At 41.7% G+C, this 27596-nt stretch overlaps 1 protein-coding gene across 1 annotated transcript in view; it reads right to left on the reverse strand.

Moving 5' to 3' along the window:
* Positions 1–26696, reverse strand: part of KLB (klotho beta) — a 31745-nt gene extending 5049 nt beyond the window's left edge. The window contains 4 exon segments of the mRNA XM_053254155.1: positions 1924–2192; positions 4823–5333; positions 25861–26607; positions 26610–26696. Coding sequence (XP_053110130.1) covers positions 1924–2192; positions 4823–5333; positions 25861–26607; positions 26610–26696 — 1614 coding nt within the window.
* Between the last annotated feature and the right edge of the window lie 900 nt (positions 26697–27596).

The following is a 27596-nucleotide window of genomic DNA, read 5'->3' on the forward strand; positions in this document are numbered from 1 at the left end:
AATAGTGTAATTTATGGGGCATACACTTCTGACATACAAAGTGAAACAGGAGACCTTCTCACGAGGCATTTATGGAGCTGGATGAAACGGAAGGTGCTTGCTTAAGGAGCACCGACAATGGTCCATGTTCCTTCAATTAGGAATGCAGATCTCATTTAACAGCCAGGGTTGGAGCTAAGTGTAATGTGTGTTGGGTGTGTGTGTGTGGAGAAGTAACATGTCATGGTAAACAGTCTGTCTGAGAGGCCCACATGTTGCACAGTTATGCCAGTGTTTCAAATTGATCCGCACTGCTGAGGACATCCAAGGAAGCACTGGTGGTCCTTAAAAGCAACGTAAATTGCTTCCTTAGACTCTGCAGCAGCCTGGTCTGCTCAGAAACACTGGCAGTATGCTGCGTGGCATGTGGGTTTTCCTTTTTGCAGCTGACTGGTCAGAAGCAACCTTGGGAGGCTGTGAAGTTATGCAGTTGCTTTTGGGAAAGTGATGCTGCCTTGGGTATTAGCACAGTCTGTCAATGTAGCTGCTGCTGCCATCCTGCTCAACCTGCCTATAAACAGATGTTACAAGAACTCTGTAAAGGCCATTGCATAGCCTGTGGAGACCTGGGTCTTCACTGAAAGGTTGCAAAGCAGTGGGGAAGAAGGAGAGGCACCATTTGAAATAAAAATGCGATGGGCAAGAGAAGGTCTTTAGCTTTGCCCTTGGCCTGCCTGCTTCCTCTCTGCAGTTACATTTTGCAGCTACATTTCCCCCTGGGAGTTATTTGCACATGGCTTCATGCTGCAGGGTAAATATTGAGTGAAGCCACTTCGAATTATTCTCGTGGCATTGAGGGAAGCAGCCCCTCCTCTCTGCTCTGTTTTTGTTTTTGCAAGTTCACATCACATGTCTCTATGTTTTCCTTCTAGCCAATGGGGGTGGGGGGAGAGATTACTAAAGAGAGAGTATCGCGCTTATCATGCTAATGATAATACTTCAGTGCCTCTCCGTATTTGCTCTGGCGTTTTCAGAAAAAGTAGCTTAAAACCAGCATTTAAAAACCCCGGAAATACATCGAGATAAGCTAGAATTCACAAAACAAAGCCTGATTTGTGTGTGGAGTGCTTCCAAGGATCTCAAAGGGACTTCGGGGTAGGTTTGGCGGGTGTGTGAACGCACACACTCTCTTTTGAAGGAAATTCGGGGTAACAGCCCTGTCTGTAAGGCCTCCAGGTGGCAGGGAAAACCAGGCTGCAGGGAGAAAGTGGCAGCCAGGGAAGAATTAAGCACTTCCTGCCCAGCATTTCTCTGCTTCTTATGGCATATCCTGCCAAACACCAATGCAGTCGTCCAATACAGTCCCAGTCTCCTAGAGCTGAGTCTTTACCAAATCTGCAGTCTGGGCCATATTCTTCTGTACTTATTTTCATAACTGACCCTGTAAAAGACTGCTCTGGAACTTCCTTCCACTCAAGGAAGTGGAGGGCATGAAACAATGTTACTAATTTTATTCCACTATTCATCTAATATGTAATTTACAGGTTTCTAGGCAGGGGCGTAGCTAGGGGAGAGGGGGCCTGTGTTCATCCCTCTCTCAGGTGGCCCCCCAGGGTGAGGGAGACAATGAAGAAAATAGGGAGGGATGGAGCTGGAGGGCCCTCAGGAGCTGGCGGGGGCCCGTGTTCTTTGAACCCTTTCGTTCAATTATAGCTACGCCCCTGTTTCTAGGTAGAAAATAGAAGCTAAATGCAGTGACCAACCTATAAAAACAATAATATAGTTCATAGAGGGTTTGCTGAAGCCGATGTGTAATATTTGTAAAACACTGGATGGAATGTGAGGCTCTACATTATTTCCAAAATGTCCACTTACAAAAGTATTTTGGTTAATTGACTCAACCAAATTAAAGACTATTTTTAAAAAATAATTTATTATGCTTACCTTAATAACTGATTCAGTCATACCCCAGGAGAAATCACAGGGAAACTGACCATGCAAAATTGGGATAGATTCCTTCATTGGAAAGCCATTTTCCTTTACAATTTGCTTATAATAAAATGCAGATGACTTGGGAATCCACTCTTTTTCTTTGCTGTTGAAATCGATATAAAACAATCCGCGTCTGATATCATAATCATGATGCCATTCAAATCCATCCATGAGGGACCAAGCCGTGTAACCAAACACATCAATTTCATCATACTTAATAGCTGCAGAAGGTAAATAAATTTAAAATTACCCAATTAGGTAGCATGAGTTGCAGAGTATGCAGAGTAAGGTGGTTTTGGACCAGAGTATCTTAAGGACAGACTTCTCCTGTATATACCCCTTTTGCATTAAGATTATCTGAGGAGGGCCTGACTTGAGTGCTCTGTCTTCTAGTGAGGTAGGTGTCCACATGCAACAGGGCCTTCTCAGCGGCTGCCCCCTCATAATGGAATATGTTGTCTAGAGGCCCACCAAGCTTGCTCTCTGTTGAGCAACCAAGCAGTGCTACAGGTTTCAGTTGCAGCTGGAACATAAGCATTACACCAGTTTTTCCTGCAGCAAACACATAAAATGATCTGCATGCACATACATGTGTCTTCATGCACATATGAAGATGTATATATGTGCATGAGGGAACCTGACTGGGCCCCCTTATGTGTACATGGATCTTTTCTACTGTTTATACATTTACTGCAGAAAACACCAGAGTAGCATAGTTCTAGTTCCAATGACATAATATGCAGCGGCCTTGAGCATCTTTATGTAAAGTGGAAAAGAAGGATATAAATAAATAAAAGCAAAATAAAATCATTACCCTTGGGGAAGCAGTTGAGATGCAACTTTTCCAGGCTGGCCTTTCTTAGTATTTCATACATAATTGGTTTTAGTTAATGGTTGTTTTATAGATAATTAGTTTTAGTTAATGATTCTGTGATTTTGTGTTTTGCATCATATTTATTGTGATTTAATGGTTCTAATGTCTATCCCATGTAAACAGGTTTGTGTGCTTTGGCTATCAAGCAGGATATACATTTTAAAAATAACTAAATAATAAATAAGACAACAGAATGACGACACAACTTATTGTGATTTTTTTCATTATTTATTTCAACCAGGATCCAAAGAACCACACAGTTAGAGAACTTTGGACTCCTGTTCCTCAAACAACTTCCCTTGAGCCACATGACAAGCATGGGGGGACTGTTCAAAGAGAAAAGGGGGAAATCCCACTGGCATGGATTTTGCCTAAGTAGCCCTTTGTATTGCAGAACACGTGTGTTTTGTCATGGCAAGGGGACTATTTATGAGACAAGATTTCATGTGGCTTTGATAGGATCGTATATGCTGCACAGTGGAGGTGCTTCCTTCTCAGGCTAACATTGTGACTGACTGCTGATGTGATCTGACATTATTATTGTTATCCTATTGTGAATGTTTATTTTCTGTGGAATTTTATTGCACCATGATCAAATTTAATATTTAATGCATGTTCTGGCCTTAAGTCATGCTGATGTATAAGTAACTTTGGATTACCACACATTATATTTGTAGGTGTATGTAGGTTTGTCAACTTAAGTGTAGGTTTGTCAGGAAAAAATCCAGCTTGGCCACTTTGTTGTTGTTTTAGAGTCAGTTGCTTAAAAAGGAAGCGGAATAGCTGCACACCTTAGGTGAATAGACAGTTTTTGCACTGGGCTCCACCCCATCCCCTCTAAAAAGCTCTGGCTCCTGCCCAGCTTTCCCACAAGAGACTGACATACTCTGCACTGTGCCTCTAGGCTCAACCTGGGTACTATTATGTTTAAATTCAAGTTCCAATTCCAAGCTAAAGGTAAAGTGTGCCATCAAGTCGATTTCAACTCCTGGCACCCACAGAGCCCTGTGGTTTTATTGGGTAGAATACAGGAGAGGTTTACATTAATAATAATAATAATAATAATAATAATAATAATAATAAATAATTCGATTTCTATACCACCCTCCAAAAATGGCTCAGGGCGGTTCACACAGAGAAATAATAAATAAATAAGATGGATCACTGTCCCCAAAGGGCTCACATTCTAAAACGAAACATAAGATAGACACCAGCAACAGTCACTGGAGGTACTGTGCTGGGGGTGGATAGGGCCAGTTACTCTCCCCCTGCTAAATAAAGAGAATCACCATGGTAAAAGGTGCCTCTTTGCCCAGTTGTCAGGGGATTATTATTATTAATAATAATTTGATTTCTATACCACCCTTCCAAAAATGGCTCAGGGCGATTTACACAGAGAAATAATAAATAAATAAGATGGCTCCCTGTCCCCAAAGGGCTCACATTCTAAAAAAAAAACACAAGATAGACACCAGCAACAGTTACCAGTGCCTCCTCCCGCGCAGTATGAGATGAAGCCTTTCAGCACCTTCCTATATCGCTGCTGCCTGAGAGACGTAAGCTTTGGGCGGTATAAAAATATGTTAAATAAGTAAGTAAGTAAACAAACAAACAAACAAACAAACAAAAATATACTACCAGCAGGGATTTGAACTGGCAAATTCTACTTGTTAGTCAAGCATTTTCCCGCTGTGCCATTAGAAGGTACCCCTCTACAAATGCAATCTAGTATGAATGAAACATACTTGTGTCTGCAAATACTAGTAATCAGGGAACCAGGATTGGCTAACACTCTCTGGGAAGGGTACACTTTGGTTTGCTGTCACCTAATGTGCCAAGTAGCCTTTAGGACATGCACAGAGAAATGCAAGTTGCAGACACTCAAAGCTCTTACTTAGGCTTTCACTATTGTCCATTTTGAATAACACCCTTCCAAATTTATTTAGTGGTTTTAAAAAACTTAATAGCTTTACAAACCTTGTAAGACCTTATTAATAAATTTCTTCATCATGTAGATAATGGTGGTGTCTTCTGACGTTACAGGGCTCTGGCTGAACCACCCATTTTCTGTAATCAGGATTCTTGGATTGTCGTATTCCAGTTTAATCCAGTTCAATACTCCACGCAGGTTGAGTGAGAAATTTTGCCCCATTTTAAATTTTGTGTTCGTTGGTATAAAATTATGAGGGCCAAAGGAAAATGCAAAGAAGTCAGCAGTCCCTTTTATATAATTCCTCTCTGTCTGGGTAGCATTTGGCAAGATAGAGGCAAGTTCAGCCTTCAGCTCTTCTGGGTAATCTCCATTCCCATGTATTGGCTTGGCAAACCACCCAAGCACTCTCTGCATGGACTGTTGACATTTTGTAATGTCTAACTGGTTGTTGAATCTGTTTGGTTCAATCCAGTGGGATCCTAACGTGATTGACAAAAATCCTTTCTGATGTGGCCGGAAATGCTTGTCATAGTTGTGCCAAACTTTTGCATGAGCCTAATGAGAATAAAATAAACACATAGAAAAAAAGAAACACTCGTTAATTAAGTTCTTTAGCATTTTATCTATTTATTTATTTAACACATTTTTATACTGGCCCATACGCAAGTCCCTGGGTGGTTCACAGAGTATATGCTATAGCTAAGAGTTTTAAGCTTTTGTGGATAAGACATAAAAGCCCACTTCATCTGATGCAGTCTATGAAAGCTTTTGCCACAATATGTTTGTCAGTCTTTAAAAATGCCACAAGACCCTTGGTTGTTTTCATTTCAAAGACACAGCTATTAATCAAATGTATAACTATTGAATGCTCTTATGGTAGAAAGTTTTCAAGAGACATGGTTGTACTTTTATAAACTAGGTTGCAATCTGAAGATACCTCTCTTAACATTAGCAGTGTTCATACAGTTGACAGTCTTCTATGCAATATGTATAACCTACTGATGTCAATAGCCACCTAATGGCGAAGAAGGGAAATCATTTGGCTAGCAAGCCAGAGGTTGCTGGTTTGAATCCCTGCTGGTATGTTTCCCATATATCGGGCAGCAGCAATATATGAAGATGCTGAAAGGCATCATCTCATACTGCGCAGGAAGAGGCAATAGTAAACCCCTCCTGTATTCTACCAAAGACAACCACAGGGCTCTGTGGTCGCCAGGAGACGACACCGACTCGACGGCACACTTTATCTTTACTGATGTCAGTATTTTTACAACCATTCAAAAAAAATTTCCATTCTTCTCCAGTGCTTTTGATGGTTAACCTGTCTGGGAATCCAGAACTCTGTGTAGATTAATAATGCAAAGTGTTCATATGTAAAACATGGAGGTCATTCACATGTCCTTCAAGTCAGGCAGGGAGGGTGGCAGGGGAAGCAAGACAATCTCCAGACAATCTCCGGTCTTCTTCTGGCTGTGCAGCTTCTGCGCCCACACAAGCAGCTCTCCTGGGAGCTGTGCAGCCATCTGGACGCCAGGCAAAAAGCAGCCTGGCATCCAGATATCCCTATATGCACCGTTCAAGAAGCGTGGTGCATAGAGTGATTCTCCCTCAGCCGGGCACTCTAGGCACCTAGCTCTGTTTCTGCTCAGGCTACAGGCAGCCCGGGCAGACACACAACTGTGGACTCAGAGGGAAGGGCATGCTCATACTCTTCTACCCAGGTAAACGCCAGGATAAAAACCCTGGGCTACTTGGAGAAGCAGCATTGGGATTGGCCAAAATCCTGCGAGCAGCCCTACCCAAGTAGGGCTGCCCAAGTCTGGGGAGTGCTGCTTGTGCGATCAGCCTTAATCGCACTCATCATCATAATGGTGTGTGTGTATGTGGTCTAAGTAGAAAACTGGCTAGTAGGAAAAGGGTTAAATACACCTCTACCCCTGCCATACTTCTGCTCAAATCTGCTGCCTTCCCAGGGCATTTTTCACACAGGGCTTTTAGCTTGCACCTCCTCCAGAATGGAGGGTGTGCATTCACATATCAGCCAGATTTACTCCAAAGTCCGTGCAAGTTATCAGGCACTGATGGGTCTAAGCTGTCACAGTGATTGACCAGGAGAGAGATCTTGAGGTCATGGTGGACAGCTCATTGGAAGTGTCGACTCAATGTATAGCAGCTGTGAAAAAGGCCAATTCCATGCTTGGAATCTGTAGCCAGATGATGCTACAGACAACCAGCTCTCTATGTGTTTAAGAGCTGCTGTGTGGTGAGCCCACCAGGGATAGACTCAGATATTTTGATACCTGAGGCATAAAATCTAAAGGGCAGCCCAGATGGTGGTGGTAACAACAACAACAAATAATAAATGCAACAATTGACAATTTACTGCCATTTTTTAAAATCCCGCTGCATTAACTGGGCCACTTCACCATGCCTGATGGCAGGGCCAACTTTATCTTCTATCAAATTGTAAATGCTTGTGATTCAACCCTGAATCTGCTCACAGTTTGAGTAGTTTGCTGATTTCTTCCCCAGTGCCCTTCGTTACATATCTTATTTCACATTCCTTATTTGAGTAAGGTATCACTGAAGTCAGACTTTGTGATCTCCAGATGAACAGCAGTGCATAAAAGCAAAACAATATTGAGAATAGGATGAGGGGTATCAGTTTTGTTTAAAGGCCCTGAGCAAAGAAGTTCCTTTAAATATATTTGACTTGTGTGAAGTAATTTGACCTCTCCACTTTAGATAAAGGTGCCTCTCAGATTATCTAGAGTTTGCCTTGCCTCTGAGGTGGGTATCTTTGCTTTGAGATGAAGAGAACATCTCTTTACATACAAAGAAAATGCTGACAGATGTTGGGAAATACTTCTCATTGGAGTTAAATCATCAGTGACTCAGCAAACCAGTTCTGCTTAGACATTGTTTTACTTCAAAATTTTTACTCAAGTAACATATCTCCAAAGCAGGACACAGCTAACTGCAAGGGCAGAGTAGAGGTGGCAGCCTTGGGGAAAACTTCAGAATGATAACATGGAGTGATGTGGTATCAGCTGCTTTATGGGTTTCCAATGCCACAATCTCTTAGAACATTTGTCCAAGGTCTAGACATTCATATCACCTTTGAGACAGAGGAAAAGCGAGAAGTCAGTATCAGCCATATATTTTTGACTCATATTCCTGCTCAGCCATGTAACTCAATGGGTGGCCTTGAGTTGATAACTACCTCTCAGCCTAACCTATTCACAGGGCTGTTGTGGAAATAAATGGAATGGTTCCATATGCGCTACTCTGAACCCTCTGGAGGAAGAGTGGGAGACAAATGTGATCTATGAATAAAATTCCAGGTTGGTAGAGTAAGGGGTAATAACTTTTCCTAGTCAGAACATCCTGTCACCCCCTCTCCCTGGCTCCTACTCTTGATACCCATTACTACCTCATGATCCTAGTGATAGCCTATTGCAACAGATTGACTGCAAAATAAACATGTTAAGCATAGCCCCCGTATATGAGCTTTTTAAAGATCTTGATTACAATTGGGTTCCCCCCCTCCACCCAGTTGCTACTTTAATGCCTAATCTGTTTTATGCTTTGAAGATCAAGGCTAAATATGAAAGCTAAGAAGATAGTGGCAGTACAATCAATAATGGACAATATATTCTAGGTACACATGACATTAATTTCTTTACATTTTCCTGTTACTAGTGCAGTCAATGTACAATGCTAAATTAGTTACTATAAAGCCATTAAGAATGCTTAGATTCGTCAGGATTGTACTACTGAACAGATATTAATTTCAAAAATAGTACAAACATTGGGCAGTTGCTCATATTTGTACAGCTTTCTCAATACTATCTGGTGGCATCAATGTGGAAACAAGTTTCAGAAACACAACTCCTCTTTACTAAAACGTTTGCAAAGTATTAGATTATATTGCATCTGTTCTAATGTGGTTAACCTGTGTGCAGATTATTTTCTCTGAAAGTTGTCTGGATGGCAACAGCAAAAAAACAGCAGAAGAGAATGTAATTCTGTACCCTGTAGTCAAGATAACCACAGTGTACAAAAGGCTCACCTGATTCCTTTCCCAAATAACAGCTGCCTAGATTCCCTCTCAGTGTCTCCTGCCTTTCCAATGCCTCATCACAAGTTGCTTTTGAATGTTCAAGGAGATTGAAAAACCAGTAATAACAGTGTGGCAATAGAGAATCTCTCTACACACTTCTCTCTAGAGTAGATCATGGCCTATTGTCTGAAGGAGTGCTTCTTGACTTCCAAAAACCACAAAGGTTAGGCAACCATAGTTGTCCTTTTTAATATTTAAAGTTAAATGATTTTTCAGGACAATATTAGAAGGAAGGCAAAAGAGGCATAACTCGCGGATGTGTTATTCTGCTGCAGCTCGTATTTACATTTGGTATTTCAAGAAGTGTTGACTCTTCAATAGTGTAGCTAAGTTAGGACAATAGACACAACCTGGGAAAGTTAGGACAATAAGTTAGGACAATAAAGTGGACACCCAATAAGTGGACAATAAAGTGGACATCCAATAAGTGGACAATAAAGTGGACACCCAATAAGTGGACAATAAAGTTAGGACAATAAGTCCTAAGTTAGGACAATAGACACAACCTGGGGAAGGGTATATAATGGACATAAGGGTAATATAATATGTTGCTATTTATTGAAAATAACATTAAATTGTATAATGCTTTCTTTCCATTTGGAATATGCTTTCAAGATGGTAGATAAAAAGCTGGATAACACTTGGCTTTGAGGCTTTGTGACGGTAGGCAGAGTAGCATCCATGAAGCTTCTCTGTGGCCCTTGTGCCTAACACAGTGAGCATATTCAGCCACTGATTAATGCTAGGAAGAAGCCACAGGCATGTACAGTAAGTCTTCTTGAATTTTACCAGTCACCCCAAGAGGTGGGTCCAGAGGTATCTCCTATAAAAGATACAAACTGGGAACCTGCCCCAAGTATAAAAAATGACATGTTACGACACAGACTCTTTCAGACTTGTAAAAAGATGAGAAATTAGGAATTAGTTCTTTTTTTAAAAAAACAATCAATATATCTTGTTGAAAGTTCTAAAACAGAACCCTGAGGCTTGGAACCAGCCACTTTGTTTTGGATCTTAGGAAGAACACAACAGTGGCGTATTCGGATATATTTATTTATACTTTTAAACTCTTTCTTCCTTACAAAGGCCTGACAGACACACTTTAGACTCATGTATTACATTTAAAATACTTGAAATATGTAAAATTTTTGCAGAAAAATTTTTGAGTGGGAGATGTTACGTTGCAGTTAAATAGTATTGACTGTAGATAATTACACAGGCAAAGGATTATCTTGAATCACCTTGCCTATTGTGCAGGAGAAACTAGAGGATCAAGCGATACCATGCTAGTTAACAAAGGTTTATCTTTTATCCTAATTCAGCCAATGACCTACTCCGGACAATACCTTTCAGAGTATCAAAGGTCTTATGCCAACTAGAGCCCATGGATTAGGCTGTTGACTTCTAGTAACTTAAATGTTTACTAGATAACTAAGATTTTATCTGTATTGGATCATAGTGAATAAGAACTCCTGGGGAAAACAAAAAATAAAGTCCATTCTCATTATCACACATTTAATGTGCAATGCTGAGACTTTTAATGACAGCAAGTTGGATCCAGAGGTGCCCTTCTACAGGAGAAAAGTATCTTCTGCTAATGGAATGGCTGTTTTATTATTTGCACTAACATTGCACAAGAAAAGTAAAATTAAATCCAACAATGCTCTCCTGCTTGTGCAACCTCTTGTGCAAATGCTTCTACAAGCAGCAGCATGAGAACTGCAGTAGAATCCATGCATCACTATAGTCATTTATTTATTAGAAATTTCTTCTATATTGCCTCCTCCAAAGACTCTAGGCAGTGAACAATAACAATAGCAACAGCAATAACAATATAAACATACAAACAAATAAATAAATATGGGAATACAGGGCAAACGCTTGGCGAAAAAGGTAGGTCTTAAGAAGGGCCTTAAAAAGCCACTAAGGAGGGCTGAATAAATCTGGGGGGCAAGGGTGTTCCAAAGAAGAGGGGCAGCCAAAGAGAAGGCCCTCCTACAGGCCCAGGCACCACGCACTACACCAGGGCCCAGGTCACTAAGGAGGGCCAGCTGAGAAGACCTCACAGGATGGGATACAACTGGCCGAGAGAGGCGATCCCAGAGATACAGGTGCTAAGTCCATAAGGGCTTTGTAGGTGAGAACCAGCACTTTAAATTGGACCTGGAAGTGAACAGGCAACCAGTGCAGCAACCATAAAGGAGGTGTAACACTATCAAATCTACGGCCACCCATGAGGAGGCGGGCTGCTGCATTCTGGACTAGTTGAAGCTTCCGAATCGTTTTCAAAGGCAACTCTAGGTAAAGCATGAGTAATCCAAGCAAGAGGTAACAAAAGCATGAGTTAATGTTGCCAGGGCCTGCTGGTCAAGAAAAGGCTGTAACTGGCGAACCAGCCAAAGCTGGCCAAAGGAACCCCTGGCCATGGCCTCCAGCTGCTATTCAAGAAGGAGCCACGAGTCCAGAAGGATCCCCAGATCACGAACCATCTCTCTCAAGGGAAGCGCAACCCTGTGTAGAGATAAACTCACGGACTGGCCAGCAATTGGCCAGATTGCAGACTGAACAAGAGCAAATTGGTCTTGGAGGGATTAAGCCTGAGCTTGTTTTGGCCCATCCAGGTCCTGACAGCCTCTAGGCATTGAGCCAGCACATGAACGGCATCACCTGTTTGGCTAGGGGTTGAGATATATACAACTGAGTATCATCAGGATATTGATGCAAACTTACCCCAAACCAAAGGATGACCAGGCCCAGTGGCTTCATGTAGATGTTAAAGAGAATGGGAGCAAGGACCGAGCCCTGTGGAACCCCACAAGAAAGGGGCCAGGGTGCAGAACACCCCCCCCCCAGTCGACACCGACTGGAATCACCCAGTGAGATAGGACCAGAACCACTGAAGAACAGGGCCCCCAAGGCCCAGCCCACTTAGGCATTCCAGAAGGATAGCATTGTCAATGGTACTGAAAGCCGCTGAGAGATCAAGGAGTACCAAGAGAGGTGCATTTCCCACATCAAGGTTACAATAAAGGTCATCCAACAGGGTGACCAATGCCGTTTCAGTGCTGTCCTTCAGCCTGAAACCCAACTGGCAAGGGTCTAGAAAATCAGTTTCTGCCAGGGCAACTGAGCACAAACCACCTTCTCCAAAATCTTACCAAGAAAAGGAAGATTGGAGATTGGACGATTGTTATCCAGATTGTCATGGTTGAGAGAAGGCTTCTTCAGGTGAGGGTAGACTACCACCTATTTCAGGGCTGATGGAACAAACCCCTCCTGAAGAGAAGAATTAACTGTTTACCAAAACCAGGAAATAACATCCCCCCTGGCAGCCCTAACGAGCCAGGAGGGACAAGGGTCCAGGCTAGAGGCTGCTGTGCCCACGTTGGTGAGAATCCTGTTCATGTCATCAGCCTCAACAAGTTCAAAGCTATCCCGGATAGTTTCACAAGACCCAGCCTCTGTTACCTCAATGGATAACGAGCAATTGGAATCTAATTCCAACCGAAGGCGAGCAACATTATCAGTGAAAAACCTGGCAAACATGTCAAAGTGGTCAGATGGAAGATCACCAGAATCATCCCTTCCCAGCAAAAAGTGGGTGATTCGGAAAAGGGCTTCCGGATGGGAATACACTGATGCAATAAGCACGGAGAAATGAGCAGATCTTGCCGCCCTTATTGCCACTGTATACTCCTGAATGGCAAGCAACCATGCTTGCTCAGGTTCTGTCTTAGTATTCCTCCAGCGGTGCTCTAGGCACCTTTTGGCTCGCTTCATCTCTCGAAGTTCCTCAGAGAACCAAGGAAGACAAGATCCACGAGCCCTAAGAGGTTGCTTAGGAGCAATCTCATCAAGCGCCCTAGTAGCCCCAATGTTCCAGGCCTCAACGAGTAGCGTGGGTGAGTTGCCTACCAGATTGCTGGGAAACTCTCCAAGTGCCCTCTAAAAACCGTCAAGATCCATAAGGTGCCTGGGGCGGACCATCCAAATAGGTCCAGTGCCCCTGTGAAGGGAAGGAGCAACAGCGATCCGCAAATGAATTAGGGAGTGATCAGACCATGTCAATGGACAGATGGATAAACCCCCCATTTTAAGATCACGTCACCACTACTCCAAGACAAAAACCAGGTCTAAAGTGTGACTGCCAACGTGAGTTGGGCCAGGGATAAGTTGAGACAAGACCATGGCTGCCAAGGAGGCCATGAAATCCCAGGCCACCATCAAATCCTTGCCCAGGGCTGACAGGTTGAAATCCCCTAGAATAAAAAAACTGGGGTTTGCAACCAGCAGGCCCGCAGCAAGGTCGAGAAGCTCAGGAAGGGCTGAGGCCAGGCAGCGGGGTGGCTGGTACATAAGCAACTTATCATGAAGACTCAGAGTCATGAAACGGCACTCACAACCTGCTGCCTGCAGGGCAGGGCCCCTAATCAACGCAAGATTTTCCCTATAAATTACTGCCACTCCGCCTCCCTGACCAAGGCCCCAGGGCTGATGGAACACATGGAAACCGTGTATGTACAAACTCTTGAACAAGTGTTTGTAGAATGGTGTGAGCTGCTCTTGTCCTTTAGTTCTTTAGGCCCAGCCCAGCACCCTCCCCCAAATTCAGCTTAGCACAAGTTAAAATACTGTAATGTATAGCAACTACACTGAAAATAATGTAATATCTATCTTTCTCATCAGGAAGAATGCTTCAAAAACAAAATATAATCCAAGGGTCCTTTTCAGGACCCTTGGATTATAACAACAAACAAAGTGTTTTCAAAAAAAGCTATCAATTTGTAGCTATAAGTTCAATTATGTCACCAAATTAAATTATGGAACATTATTTAGCTCAGTTCTATCATATATGTAAGTAGTTGTCCTTGGAGCAAGAATGCTCCAAAAATGCTCCAGAGTAGGAGTGCTTGCTCTACTAGTGTAAGGGCTCTTTTTCCAGACGAAGGACAACTGTAGATGCTACCCAAAGTAGAGCCAGCACAGTATAATGGTTAGAGTGTTGGTTCAAATCCCCATTCAACCATGAAACTCACTGGGTGACTCTGGGCCAGTCATGTAGCTCTCAGCCTAACCTACCTTACAAGGTTGTTGTGAGGATAAAAATAACAAATAACTATGTTCTCCATGTACTCTGAGCTCCTTGGAGGAAGAGCAGGATATAAGTGTAAAAATAAATAATAAAAATAATGTGTCTAACAAAATCCTTGCTCACCAAATAATGGTGTTTACCATCCTTTTGCTCCCTCATACTAATTTTTCTGGTTTCAAAGAGACGAAAGTTAAGGAAACATGGGCCTAAATTAAAGGTGGAGATGAAACAGGGACAGAGATGAGACCTTCAGAAATGGAGAGTGGGAAAAACTAGAAGTCATCTGAAGGAAAGGTGAGGCAAAGCCACCTGGGAAGGAAAGGTGGCAATGATACTCCCCCTACAGCCCATCTTCATGGACACATTTCTACACACATTCCTACCATCTGATAGCATCTCAGTAGCAAACATTTCCTAGAACTGTCTTGGGGGGATTTATCAACAGATCTGTTTGTTATCTTCAGACATTCTGAGGGCCCTATAAAGTCAGGAAGCTGCCTATTGGGAAATCTGGCCCTATCTCACCTCTCGTTTCAATTCTGTTATCCCAAAAGCAAACACAGAATAGCATCCATACTAGTCTTGAGCCAACACATATGCTGTTGTGCCAGTGTAATGATGTACCACATGGTCACTGCATCTTTGTTTTGATCTAGTTCTTGAACTAGAATAGCATCTTGTGCACAAGCTCTTATATGTGCAAATGGGGAACTCCTTGTGCAATTTGTGTTTTGGTGGTTCCTTGTCTCTTAGCAGTAGCAATACTTTGTGAAAGACTGTAACCACAAGTCCTTCCACGAGTGCTACTATGCCTATGGATGTTATCGTTTAGATTAAAATTACCACTGTTCTTTCAAGACCCCTTAATGCAGATTATGTTACTACTTGAACATCATATACCATGAGCTGGAAGTGCCATCTGTTGGATGTGAATTTCTGTTAAAAGGTTTTGAATTTTTCCAACCAATCTACAATAGTAGAAGGCCTAGGCTTTTAGGAAATATTTATATTGTGTCCAGCCTAAACATTTAAATACCATGGAATTCAAAGGGAATGCTTCCTAAGTTATTGTGAAAAGGTCTGCAACCTTAATTTAAAAAAAGGTTTCAGATCTTAAGTTCTTTAAAATAGTCCAAAGCATTCAGGTGTTTAGGCTATTCTGTCCTTTTATGGCATTTTTAAAAAAATATTTAAAACCACCAGATACCATTACAATACATTTGTAAAAAGCATCTTTAAAAAAAGAAAGAAAGAAAAAAGAGGCCCAAGCCTATGATTACAAAACATTAAACATATAATACTCTACAATGCCATTCTTGATTGTTCTTAAACAAAACTTAAATGAATTGGGTTGTCCCCTTATTACCATAATTATTATAGTTCAAAAATAATAATTAACCCTACCAAACCATAATGAAAGATTGGGATGGAATTACACCTTTTTGAATCTTTAAATAATAAGTCAGTTTTTTGGCTGTTGCAATATACCAGAGTTTGTTGTACCAAACTCTCTTCTTTCCAATTTTTGGCTATGATTAATCTAGCTGCTATCAATATAAATGACAGTAAATATTTAGAATTCAGTGTCTCTAATTCTCCCGAAAAAATACCTAACAATGCCAAGGAGGGATCTGGCTGAATCTGCTGGTCAGTGATTTTCACCATCTCTATAAAAAAGAATTTCCAGAAATTCCCAACTCTTGGACAAGTCCATCATAGATGGTAGTAGGTCCCCTTCTCCTTACAATCATTGCTCCAACATTTGGCAGACATGTTCTTTGTAATATGTGCTAATCTCACTGGAGTCATATACCATCAATGGACTATTTTCATATAATTTTCTTTTATTTGGGCTGAGACAGAATATCAAGATTTATTAGTCGAGACTTTCCCCCATTCTCCTTCATGAAAAGCTCTTGACAAATCCATCTCCCAGGCAAGTTTCAATCCAGTCAATGGTTTTAATTCATATTTTAACAGAGTTGAATAGAACTTAGATATTAAACCATTTGCTTCATAGTCACTTTCTGTTACCAGCTTCTCAAAATTAGTTAGGCCATAGATAACATTGGGACAAAGAAAGAAATGACTTCAGTTGTGTCAACTGAAACCACGACCAATTGAGTTTTACAAAAAGTGATTTTATTTGATTGATTGTCTTACGTTCACCTTTATGGTTTACATCTCTCAATCTCACTAACTTATTCCTTGTATTCTGCCAATTATTAGGTCTTTTTATTCTGCCAATTATTCCTAGAATTCTGGGATGAAATGTTACTGGGGGGTAAGTGGGGAATGAAAAGATGATATATGGAATAACCATTTATTCCAAATTATCAAAGTAACTTTTAAAAAGGGATTAGTTGTATTCTTGACCTTTAAAAAAAAAAGACCACTTTGGGGGAATATACATATTGTCATTATATTACTATCACTTACAAATTCAATGTCATATCACGATTTAGGTTCCAAATTTTAATTGTTAATTGATTTTAATAGTTTTTACTTTGATGTAAATCGCCCTGAGCCATTTTTGGAAGGGTGGTATATAAATCAAACAAACAAACAAATAAATAAATAAAATAAAATTAACCATTAATCCCACAACATTTCTCATTTGTGATGCCTCATAAGCTATATATTTATTTCTCTTAGGGGTACCCGTCACTAATCCCATGTGTGGCAGCTCTCGCGAGAGTTTGCGAGCAGCTGCCAATTAGTGAAGGGACAGGGAAGAAAATAGGGTTGTGACCAGCTGAGAGCAGGTGGCGGCGGGCCGGGCAGCTGCCAGAAATTGGCGGGAGGAGGTGGCAGCAGGCCAGCTTTCTGGCCAGCCCACCAACCAGAAACCACGGGTGGGCGAAGAAGTGGGCTGCTCCTGCCAGCGGCCAGCCGGCCGGGACAGACAGCAGTGGGAGCAGGCGGCAAGCTGGGCTGCCCGCCAGCTGAGCTGGCCGCCAGGAGCAACAGATGGTGATGGCGGCCTGGCCTGGCCACCAGGAATTGGCGGGAGGGAGGGTGGGAGGAGGTGGCGGGCTAGCTTTCTGGCCGACCCACCAGCCAGAAACCACACCAGGAGTGGGGGGAGAAGCAGAGGGGAGAGAAGTGGGCTGGAGGAGGCGCAGATGTTCTGCACCTGGCTCAGCTAGTATATCTTAATGTTGGGGACACCCCATCTTCCATCCTTGGTTTTAGTATATAATACGTTATTTGAAAGCCTGGATCTATTCTTTCCATTTATAAAAGTTAAAAAAGTAATTTCTACCATCTATTAATTGTACAATGTGATAAATAGCTAGGAAGGACTTGAAACAAATATAGCAACTTGGGCAGAAGAAACATCTTAGATACAGCATTATGACCCAACCAGGATAGATGACTGTTATCCCATTTACAGATCTTAACTTTAATATATTTAACAACAGGAGTATAATTTAATTTATTTAACTCAGGTAAGTTTTTGGAGATTTTAACACCCAAATCACTAATTGTTGAAGATGATTTAGATAAGACCAAGACCAAGACCAAATGGGATTTATTAAAAATAGAAAATTAGCTGATCCAATTTGTTGAATTTTAAACTGTGTTTACCAAGAGAGGAAGTCGAAGAAACCCTTGGTTCTTATTTTATATTTCTCAAAGCATTCAGTCGGTTGCAACGGTCAAATTTGATCAAGTTAATTGAAAAGTATCAAATGAGGGGTAGGTTTTATTAGAGATCGAGCAACTATCTTTTATTTATTTATTCAATTTCTAGACCGCCCTTTCAAAATGGCTCAGGGCGGTTTACAGATAAAACAGAAGATCAATCAACAATTAAAACAGAAATTTTAAAATACCATAAAACAACGGTTAAACAATAAAAACAGTTTAAAAATCCTGAAAAGCCAAGTACATCAAAACCCTTTACAACAGTTTAAAAACCCTGGAAGGCCAGGCCAGCTAATGACATTTTGCTACCTGAAGCAGAGCACCAAATGGCACCTTTCTCCACCTCCCACCCCCCGTTTCTCTCCTTCTATTAAAATCACTCAGTCCCTTCCTGCTTTCAAACCTCTTTCCTTCCTTTTCCAGCAGAATGGTGCCATGATTCCACCTTCTTTCCTTTGCAGGCTCTCTATGGGGGCGGGGTGCTGTGTGCACTGCTGTGTCACTTCTGAGAATCGGCTCTTAATCCAGCATCTGATGTGGCCCGTCTCACCCTGTGTCATAGCTGATCTGTACCTACCCACACACTTTTTATGGAGAGAAGAGCCCACAGATTGCAGTAGTGAATTGCAAGCAATGTGTATGGCCTCTAATTTATCACTTTGTGACAGTGAAAAACAATCTTGGGAATGGGTGATAGCAACACTACAATAGGCTTAATAACCCTTGTGTTTTTACCATAGGCTCTTTGCATATCTTGTTATAAGTTAAATATAAACAATTCATTCATGTTAGGGCCTATACTCAAATTAAGCAAAAACTCGTTTCAGATCAAAAGAATGATCCCTTATTGTTACTTCACAGATAGTACAAACATACTTCTTAACAAATAATCTATGGTCAACATAACACTCACTCCAACATTAGCATTTCTAACCTTCTGGGACTGCTGTCCATGTGAAAGGCTGACCTAGGTGGTCGTTGCAGTAATGGGCAGTTGTTCAGCTACAGTGTGCAAGCATTCCCAAAATGCAACTTCCATTGTTTCAATTGGAAACAATGGAATGAGTGCTGCAGAAGTGATTGGGCATGGTTTTAAGTAGTTGTGTAACTTCCCACCTTTGCAGCATCCCTGGGACTGCCCTTCATATGCACAGCAGGCCCAGAGAGTCAAAATTCTGACATCATGTATGCAACATTTCCCTTGGTAAGTGGATCACCTCATGGCCACTCCACCTCATTGCTAGGCCTTACCTCAGTGAGGGAGAAAACAAAGGTCCATACAAGGAAGAAGAGGGGGAAATGGACATTTGTTTAACTACAGAAGTGCCAAAATGCTCCAGGACTTTCCTTATCAATAACTTTCAGAAGAACCAGAAAGTCACTCTCCAGAACTTGCCAGGACTTGCCCCTCTCAACTGTGGCTACAAAACCTTGAGTGGGCAAAATCACTGATCAATGTCCTTAGTTGATTTTACCTTGTTATTATGGGGACTTCAGAGGTTAGTAACTTGGGAAATATTGAATGGATCCCACCCCCACAAAACCCCCCCCACCCCAAACAAAACAGTATTATGCTTCAGCATATACCTGATTTTTTTTTTTAGGGGATGCGCACACACATGCACACAAGATATGTTATCTGATGGTTTAAAAAAAAATTATCCAACACTTACTTTCTAGAGTCTAAGGTAAGATTTTAAGCTGCTGCAGCTCAGCCATTTTACGTTCAATCTGCACCAAATCTGGTGTTGCTTGTCACCTAGTTGATATCTACATATGATCAGGCAGATGTAATAGACACTTTAGATGTTCCAACCAATAGAATGTTCAGGGCTTATAACTATAGAATGTTGAAACAACTCATCTTAACAGTGCCAATGCTATAATTTCTAATTTAATTCTTAGCCGAAACTAGCTCTTAAGCCATTACATGCCACCTATGGATTTAATGGTATGTTATGTGGAAATATTTGTTTTTTTTCATGTCAGTTTTGGTATGGAAAAGGGCCCCTTTCAGGAAACAGAGCCAATTTCAGTTGGGTTTCCATTCACTCACATACAGGTAAGGTTGCCAACTGACTACAAACAATGTCCTAGTTTGCTCTTGTGCCTTTTACAGCTTGAAGTGCAGAAATCATTTAGTGAAACTTATCCAGCTGCTAATGTTTCCCCATCTGTTGTCCAAGTGGTTGGTTGAAAATTAGGCAACCCTTCTTACATATCTTTTAAGATCTCGATATTTGTAACATTTACAGATTCTGCGAGACTTACAGGTGAATTTACCAACTGGAAGCAGGAGGCGGAGTCCCCCCCCCTGCTTCCTCTACATCACTAAATATTGGTCAAAAATGAGCAGGATGGAAAGGGGGAAACCTGGCCATGTGAAGGAACCTGCTAACTTGGTCCCCTGCTAACTTGGCCAAGAGGCACCTTTTAATGTGGTGATTCTCTTTATTTAGCAAGTGGGGGGGGGGAGAAACCGGCCCTATCCACCCCCAGCACAGTACCTCCAGTGACTGTTGCTGGTGTCTGTCTGGTGTTTCTTTTAGATTGTGAGCCCTTTGGGGACAGGGATCCATCTTATTTATTTATTATTTCTCTGTGTAAACCACCCTGAGCCGTTTTTTGGAAAGTCGGTACAGAAACTGAATAAACAACAACAGCCAAAGAAAGTTCCACATGTTTAGCCATAGCATGGCTCCAATCATGTAGGAAGAGGGGAACTAGGAAATAGTTTTAACAGCAAAAGGAGCATGTAAGTTGAGGATAGCTAAACTCACACACCCCCGCCACACACACACACAGTTTGCCTCCCTGCAGCTCCTTTCTCCAAGCACTTTTCACCCAACTAAGGTAACTTCCGGTATCAAAGGTCAGCTGAGAAGAAAAGCACTCAGAGAGAGAAAGCTGCAAGTATAAGTGGGGAGAGGGCTCAGCTCCTCTCATCTTTATTGTTAAAATTGAATACCCCCTTTCTACGTAATTGAAGCAGTTCTGTGCAGTGGGGATACGATGGCTATTTTAAAATATCTGAAGGTCTGTCACACAGAAGAAATAGCAGATCTGTTGCTCCTGAGGGGCAGGGCAGGAACAACAATGAGTTGAAATTACAAGGAAACAGATTCAGGCTAGTGTCAATAGGAAGAACTTCTTAACTGCATGATCTGTTTGACAGTGGAACAGCCTGTCTTGTGCAGTGTGGGCTCTCCTCTGCTAAAGGGTTAAAACGGAGGGAGTCTAGACAGCCGTCTGTTACGGAGGCTGTAGTGGTTTCCTGCACTGAAAAAGTGGTTGGACTAGAATTCCTCCCGGGTTCCCTTCCAGCTTTATAATTCTATCATTCATAAGCACACCTCTTAATAACTCATATAAGCTCACATCTAGTTTGTTGATAGACAGCCATCCATGCAAATAAATATGTGCACATTAGGGCTTTGCCTTTGTTTTTCCCCTCAGACAGCAGTCTTTGACGTTGCATGGTAAACCATCTGTTTTTGTTTCTTTTAATATGGCATGAACACTTGCTATGCAAATTTTTAAAAAGTTGTATGACTCATGTGCAATCAAGTCCTTAGACTTCCTATTTGTAGATCCTAGTTTGTGGGTATTTCTCTCTGCTACCATCAGAACACAGTGAGTGGCTTCACTTGTCACGGCTGCAAGTAAGCATGAGAGAGCCACTGGTTGCTGCTGGGTGTGTGCTCCTGCTGCTACTGCTATCATTTCTGTGACATATAATGTTGGAAATGTCTGGTGAATCTTAGATGGAGAATGTCAGTTCTCAGAGAATGTCTGGAGAATGTCCTACCTCAGCCTGATGTTCTTAACCAACATTTGATGTTGGCTTGATGATGTCAGGCTTAGGTGACAGCCAACATTCTCCACTCAATGCTTCAGGCGTCACACATAGTGGGATCATGCACGTAATGGCTATCAGCGGTTCTTCTGCAACTTGCTTGTTGCCACAATGAGTGCCATGATGAGAGAGCCAGCATGGTGTAGTGGTTAGAGTGCTGGACTAGGACTGGGGAGACCCGAGTTCAAATCCTCATTCAGCCATGATACTAGCTGGGTGACTCTGGGCCAGTCACTTCTCTCTCAGCCTAGCCTACTTCACAGGGTTGTTGTGAAAGAGAAACTTAAGTATGTAGTACACCGCTCTGGGCTTCTTGGAGGAGCAGCGGGATATAAATGTAATAAAATAAATAAATAAATAAATAAATAAATAAATAAATAAATAAATAAATAAATAAAAATAATAGTGAAGCAGCCTGGTGATGTTCCCCTGTTTTCTTCATAAGCAGCAATAAATCTGGGGATACATTCCAGCACTTAAACAAGGTGGAGGTGGTGGGGATAGAATCAAATGAATTCCCTAAGCTTAAGTCTCCTCACAAATATTCTAATGTATATTATTTTAATTCAGCTTTTCTTAAAATCTACTGAATAGTGGACTATGAGTTAACTAAAGAGACAGAATCCTCCTGTCCTGCAAGAAGTAGGATATGAGGGAAAAGCCCAGCTGACTCATTCAGCTAATGTTGGCAAAACAATTCTTATCTGGCTTTGATAACAGGTGGAGAGAACCTGACCAACTGACTCCAAATGGAGATCAAAACATTGGAGAGTTTGCCATTGATATAAAACACACATTGTTCCTCAATTTCTATCTAATGGAGAAAAAGCCTGCACTGATTTTGTTTTGAGAGCAACAGAGACTCTAGCATACTTTCTCAACTTGCAAGACTGTAAATAATAAGATTTTTACATCAAACAAGAATACTACAACACCATAAGAATCCACTCTCTCCTTCCAAGAGAAATGAACCTGCAAGGGCTGAGCTGAACTTCCCACTTTTGGGGTACCTGAACACTACATCATATCAACCCTTAGTCATTTAATTTAATTTAATTTAATTTGCATTTCATTATTTTGGAGATCACTGGGCAATATTTAAATGCCATTCCTTCCACTGAATTAAAGGGTCATTTAACTCTGGACTCTGGATGGAGAGAAGGCACTAAGCAACCAGATCTTGCTCCTGGCTCCAGCTGTGATGTAGGGGGGCATCCAGAACTTTTCGCCCTTTCCTTGTCACAACACGTGCTTTTCCTTCTCCCATTAAATCTTGCTTTATCTCATATATCTGAATATCACTTGGTGACTTGCGGCTGCATTGAGGTGACATTAAAGTTCTACCGGGGTTGGTATGTGATAGCTCATTCACACAAGCACATCATCACCACATGAAATGCAGTCATCAGATGATGAACATCATATGTGAGCCAGCTCTTTGTTCCCTGCCCTTTGCCCCTTACTTTTATATATTGGGCCAGATCTGATAATATGCTGGCCCATTATGTGGAGAGGGGTGTATGAGGTCTCCCCCACCCATCCAACAAGTCATCCCCATCCCTGGCTATCCTGCATGTATACTTGAGAAAGGAGTGCCCAAATACTATCTGAACATATGGCCACAGGGACAGCCAGCCATTAGTGGAGATAGTATGCCAGATGGATACTATCTAGGTAGCAGCTGTGAGCATTCACTCTTCTCCATATAATGTTGGTGTCCAATATAATCTGATCCATTGTTCAGCCATTACTTGAGAAAATACCCAAGGCAGGCTTGAAAATAGCCACTTGCCTAGTGGCCTAAGAATCACCTCTAGGAGACCAACCTGGAAAGTGAAACTTCATTAGAGTTAGGCTTTATTGGGTTGTTTTTTGGGGGGTTGGGGGCTGTCTGCTTGTTACAAACAATTAACACATGTATCTGTGGAGAGGCAGGTGGCTCAAAACTTCTGTGTGCCTGAGGCAGGGTGTCAAATGCCACTTCCCCCACCCCGTGTGCAACCTCCTATCCCTTTTCTTTCTTTTTTTAAGCCGTGGGAGCAGGAGGGCATCATGCTACCCTTCTGGAACCCCAATAACCTGCTGCCTGAGGCAGCAGCTTCACCTCACCTCAAGGAAGGGCTACCCCTGGGCAGGCTAGTGGTTGTCTTTATAGGCTAAAGACTCCTGTGGACTTATTTACAAGACCGCTCCAAGGACACTAGGGTGAGTGTTTTACAACTGTTATGTGTTCCTTAGGCATGCCACAGACATCCCTTTTTGCTGTTGCTACCCTCCTAAAAGCCTATCTCTCTCCACGATAATTGGCACTTTTGCCCCAATGCCTGAAGGAGAAAAGGCTGAATGAGGAGAAAAGAGAAAGAGAAATCCAGGGGAAAAGGCTGAATGAGGAAAATGGCAGCCCAAAAGCTCATGGGAATCATGAGTGACACAGCACCAGTAGCATGCATGTTTGTGTTCCGTTGTCAGGGATCCCATCTAGGGTTGTCCATTCTGACTGAAGCTATTCCTCAAGATTTATTCTCCTCAACACTTTCTCCAGTATTTTTCACAAACCATTTAAATCATCAGGATTTCTTCACCTGGAGATGTTAGTTTCTGGGGATTTCAGACTAATGCTGGGGGGTTGGCAACCATAAGTAGGCATGTGAGGAAGTGTGTGGGCAATTTAACAACACATTTTTTGTCCCCACATTTTTTAATTAATTGATTTTTCTGTATACCTTTTGGCATGGTTCATATGGAAGAAAATAACATTGGTATGGATATACTGCAAGGTTCCTTAGAAATACTATTTTATTTCCTATTACTATTAAAAGAAAGATACTTCCCCAGATTTGGGAATAGGGACTAGTGGCAAATTGTGATTATAAGAGAGAGGAAATGCAAGAGAACTGAAAGAAGTCCAGAGTTCTAGTTGTTTGTAGGTAATTTTTATTAACTGTTGTAAAGCTACCAAGAGAAAACCAATGAGTATTTTTGCAGTACTTCTTTAAGGTATGCTATCTCTCTGATGTTGTAGTTATCTATATGACAGTGCTGTACCTTCTTTCAAATAAAGACAGAGTCTAATTTAGCAGCGTGTTTCAGTATACATATTCAGAATTTGATCCAATGTTGGAATAAGAACTCTAATTTCATAAAATGTTAAGTCAATAGAAACAGAATAATTTCTCGAGTGCACAATTTAACATAGTGAGGGAAAGCTAGGCATGCTAACTCACTGTTAATAACTTAATTAGATGAACATAGAATTGGACTGACGTCATTCTGAAGTTCTTAAATATTGACATAAAGGATGTCTCTCTTCAAACAATTAAAAAAGAACCTGGTAACCTTGTTAGTTCAGTATAGTGGGCACTATTTGCAATGTGATGTTATCAGGCTAAGATGTATTTTATTTAATTATTCTTTATGTATTAATGCTTCATCTAGCTACAATTTGTCAGATTTAGGATTATTGAATGAGCTTTTGTTTATGCCAATAACATAATGTCAACTTATGCAGGGTATTGTTATTGGCCTAGGCAAACAAAGCACTGGGGGGAGTGCAAGTAAACAACATTTTTTTAAGGACACTATACAAAAAATTAAGCATGCTTTGGGCTATTGATTTAAATGGGAAATGTGCAGGGCAATCAGAAGTAATAAGACCCACTGGAGGATATCCAGACCTTTGGCAGAGGAGCACACCATTGACAGAAACTCTTCTGTGAGTGGAAGGAGAGTTGTGTTCACCCAAGAGCTCCTTTGCATGAGTAGACGGGTTCCTTGCATGAATGCAGTTCTCCTTCAGAAGGAGCTTCTGTTGCCAGTATGCCCTTCTGCCAAAGGTCTGGATGCCACCAACTCAATCCAATTAGACTTACTCCCTGATAGGGATTGTAGCTTGAAACAGATGCTTAACTCTCCCAGTGATATCAATGGGATTTAAAAGAGCTTAGCTTTGGCAGGGTCATGCCCTAAAACTGCAGGTTAATTTTACATTTAACAACATGGGTTGTTAATGGTACTGCTCCATCCTGGGGAATTGGCAGACATCCCATGCTGTGTTTTTAGGCTAGCTAATTCCCCCACACAAGCCTAAACATAGCACAGGGTAGGCTGCTAATTCCCCGGGAGCAGTTCCATTAACAGAATGGTCCAATTATAATAACCAACATTTGAAGAGAGACAATGGAAAGCTTATGTATTTTTGTCAAGGCTTTTAGGCTACAGCAAAAAGCGAGAAAGATGATTAATCTAAATTCACACTACATATATACATTACTCTCACCCTTATATTCTTATACTGCCTTTCCTTCTGTTGTTTGCTGCAGTAGCACTTGATCTGTTAGGATAAAATCTGGCTGTACTGTACCTTGATCAGATTATGTCCTACTGTGTAGGCAGCGCTTTCCTCCATCTCTCCAGGAGCATGAATACCTGTGCTATACCCATGCCAAGCAATTAAGTAAGGATTGTGGATCGTAATCCAGTACTTAACTCGATCCCCAAAAGCTTGGAAGCAAAAAGAGGCATAGTCGTTGAAGACATCAATGAGAGATTCATTTGCCCAGCCCCCATATTTCTCTTGCAGTGCCAAAGGCAAATCCCAGTGGTAAAGGGTGACTACAGGTTCAATCTGTCTGAGAACTAGAGCATCTAGGAGGTGATTGTAGTAACGGAGCCCTTTTTCATTGACAGCTGTTACCATCCCAGTGGGAAAGAGCCTTGGCCATGATATTGAAAACTGGTAAGAAGAAACTCCCAAAAAATCCAGAGCTGACAAATCTTTTTGCAGAAAGTTGTAGCTGTCACTGGAGTTATCTGTCCTGGAGTCAGCTTGGGAGTGTGAAGGGTTGAAGTGTTCCCATATTGAGGGTCCCTTTCCATCATTCCTCTCAGTGCCCTCCACCTGAAATGCACTGGTCCCCACGCCCCAGATGAACTTTGTTGGAAACGTGTCATGCAGAAACAGCTGGCTTTCATTCACAGGACTTAAACTGTGGTCTCTTTCCCACACCATCCTTCCATCCTTGCTCAGTCCAGTAGCTGTCCATATGAAAAACAATGCCCATAATACTACGGATCGCTTCAGTTGCGGGGCAAACATTGTGTCCCTTTGGAGCTTGTGTTAAAAGTCAAATTTCTCTTACGGAGGCTGGAGAAAATCCATTCACTCTCTGGAATCCCTGCTGCATAGCCTGTCTTCATTTGCCACTAACTGCTGGAGTGTCTTATCAAGGCTTCAGTAAAAAGCTTGCTGACTGTAAAACCCCTGTCAATGATTAGCCTGGACTGCAGGACTTAGGATGGGTCACAAAAAGCAGCGTAATCCCAGGCTGGTGGCCTTCTTATAATCACCAGGACACCTAGCCGGTGTCTTTGGTTGTCACAGAAGAAAGAAGTTATCATCCTTACTGCTTCTCAAGTCCATTTATAGCCGTTTGAAATGAAACTGCAGTTGTAGTAGCTGGCTGTCAGAGGATGCTGGCTGTTGATTTGGTTAAATTTCAAGGGAATAGAGAAGGATGGGCTTTCTGACACAATTACTTACATACAGAACAAGCAATCACTACTTAACACAATCTGTAATTATTAGAAGTAAAGGAGAACAGCAATTGTTTTCAGCAGCTGTTGGAAGTAAAAACAATAGTGATTTGTGGAACAGGGAAGACTAAGGCATTTATTGTGGTATGCACTGTCCTAGGCTAAAGCCTACTTCACTAGGTGCTGGGATTCTTCCTTTCTCGATATGCAATGTTTCTGTTCCAGAAAAGAACCTACAAAGTGGCTAACAGAGCTATAGTAAAATAATATACTGCCCCATAAAATAGAATAAAAATCAGACCAAAACAAATAGAGCTTCCGTGGGGGGGGGGGGAATCAGCAAATACCAGATTATCAGATGTCCTACTGAAATGTAGGTTGAATCAGTATGGTTTTTATTTGATGCCTAAACACATGAAGTCAACTGGCTCTCCCAGGACAGGGAGTTCCACTGCCTGGGCATTACCACTGAGAAATCTCTGTCCTTCGTAACCACCAAGCACACTTCAGATGGTGGTGGAAGATGGAAGAGGATCTCCCCTAAAGACTGAAGCGTGTGAGTAG

The sequence above is a fragment of the Hemicordylus capensis genome, chromosome 5 (genome assembly GCF_027244095.1).
Source record: "Hemicordylus capensis ecotype Gifberg chromosome 5, rHemCap1.1.pri, whole genome shotgun sequence".
NCBI lineage: Eukaryota > Metazoa > Chordata > Lepidosauria > Squamata > Cordylidae > Hemicordylus > Hemicordylus capensis.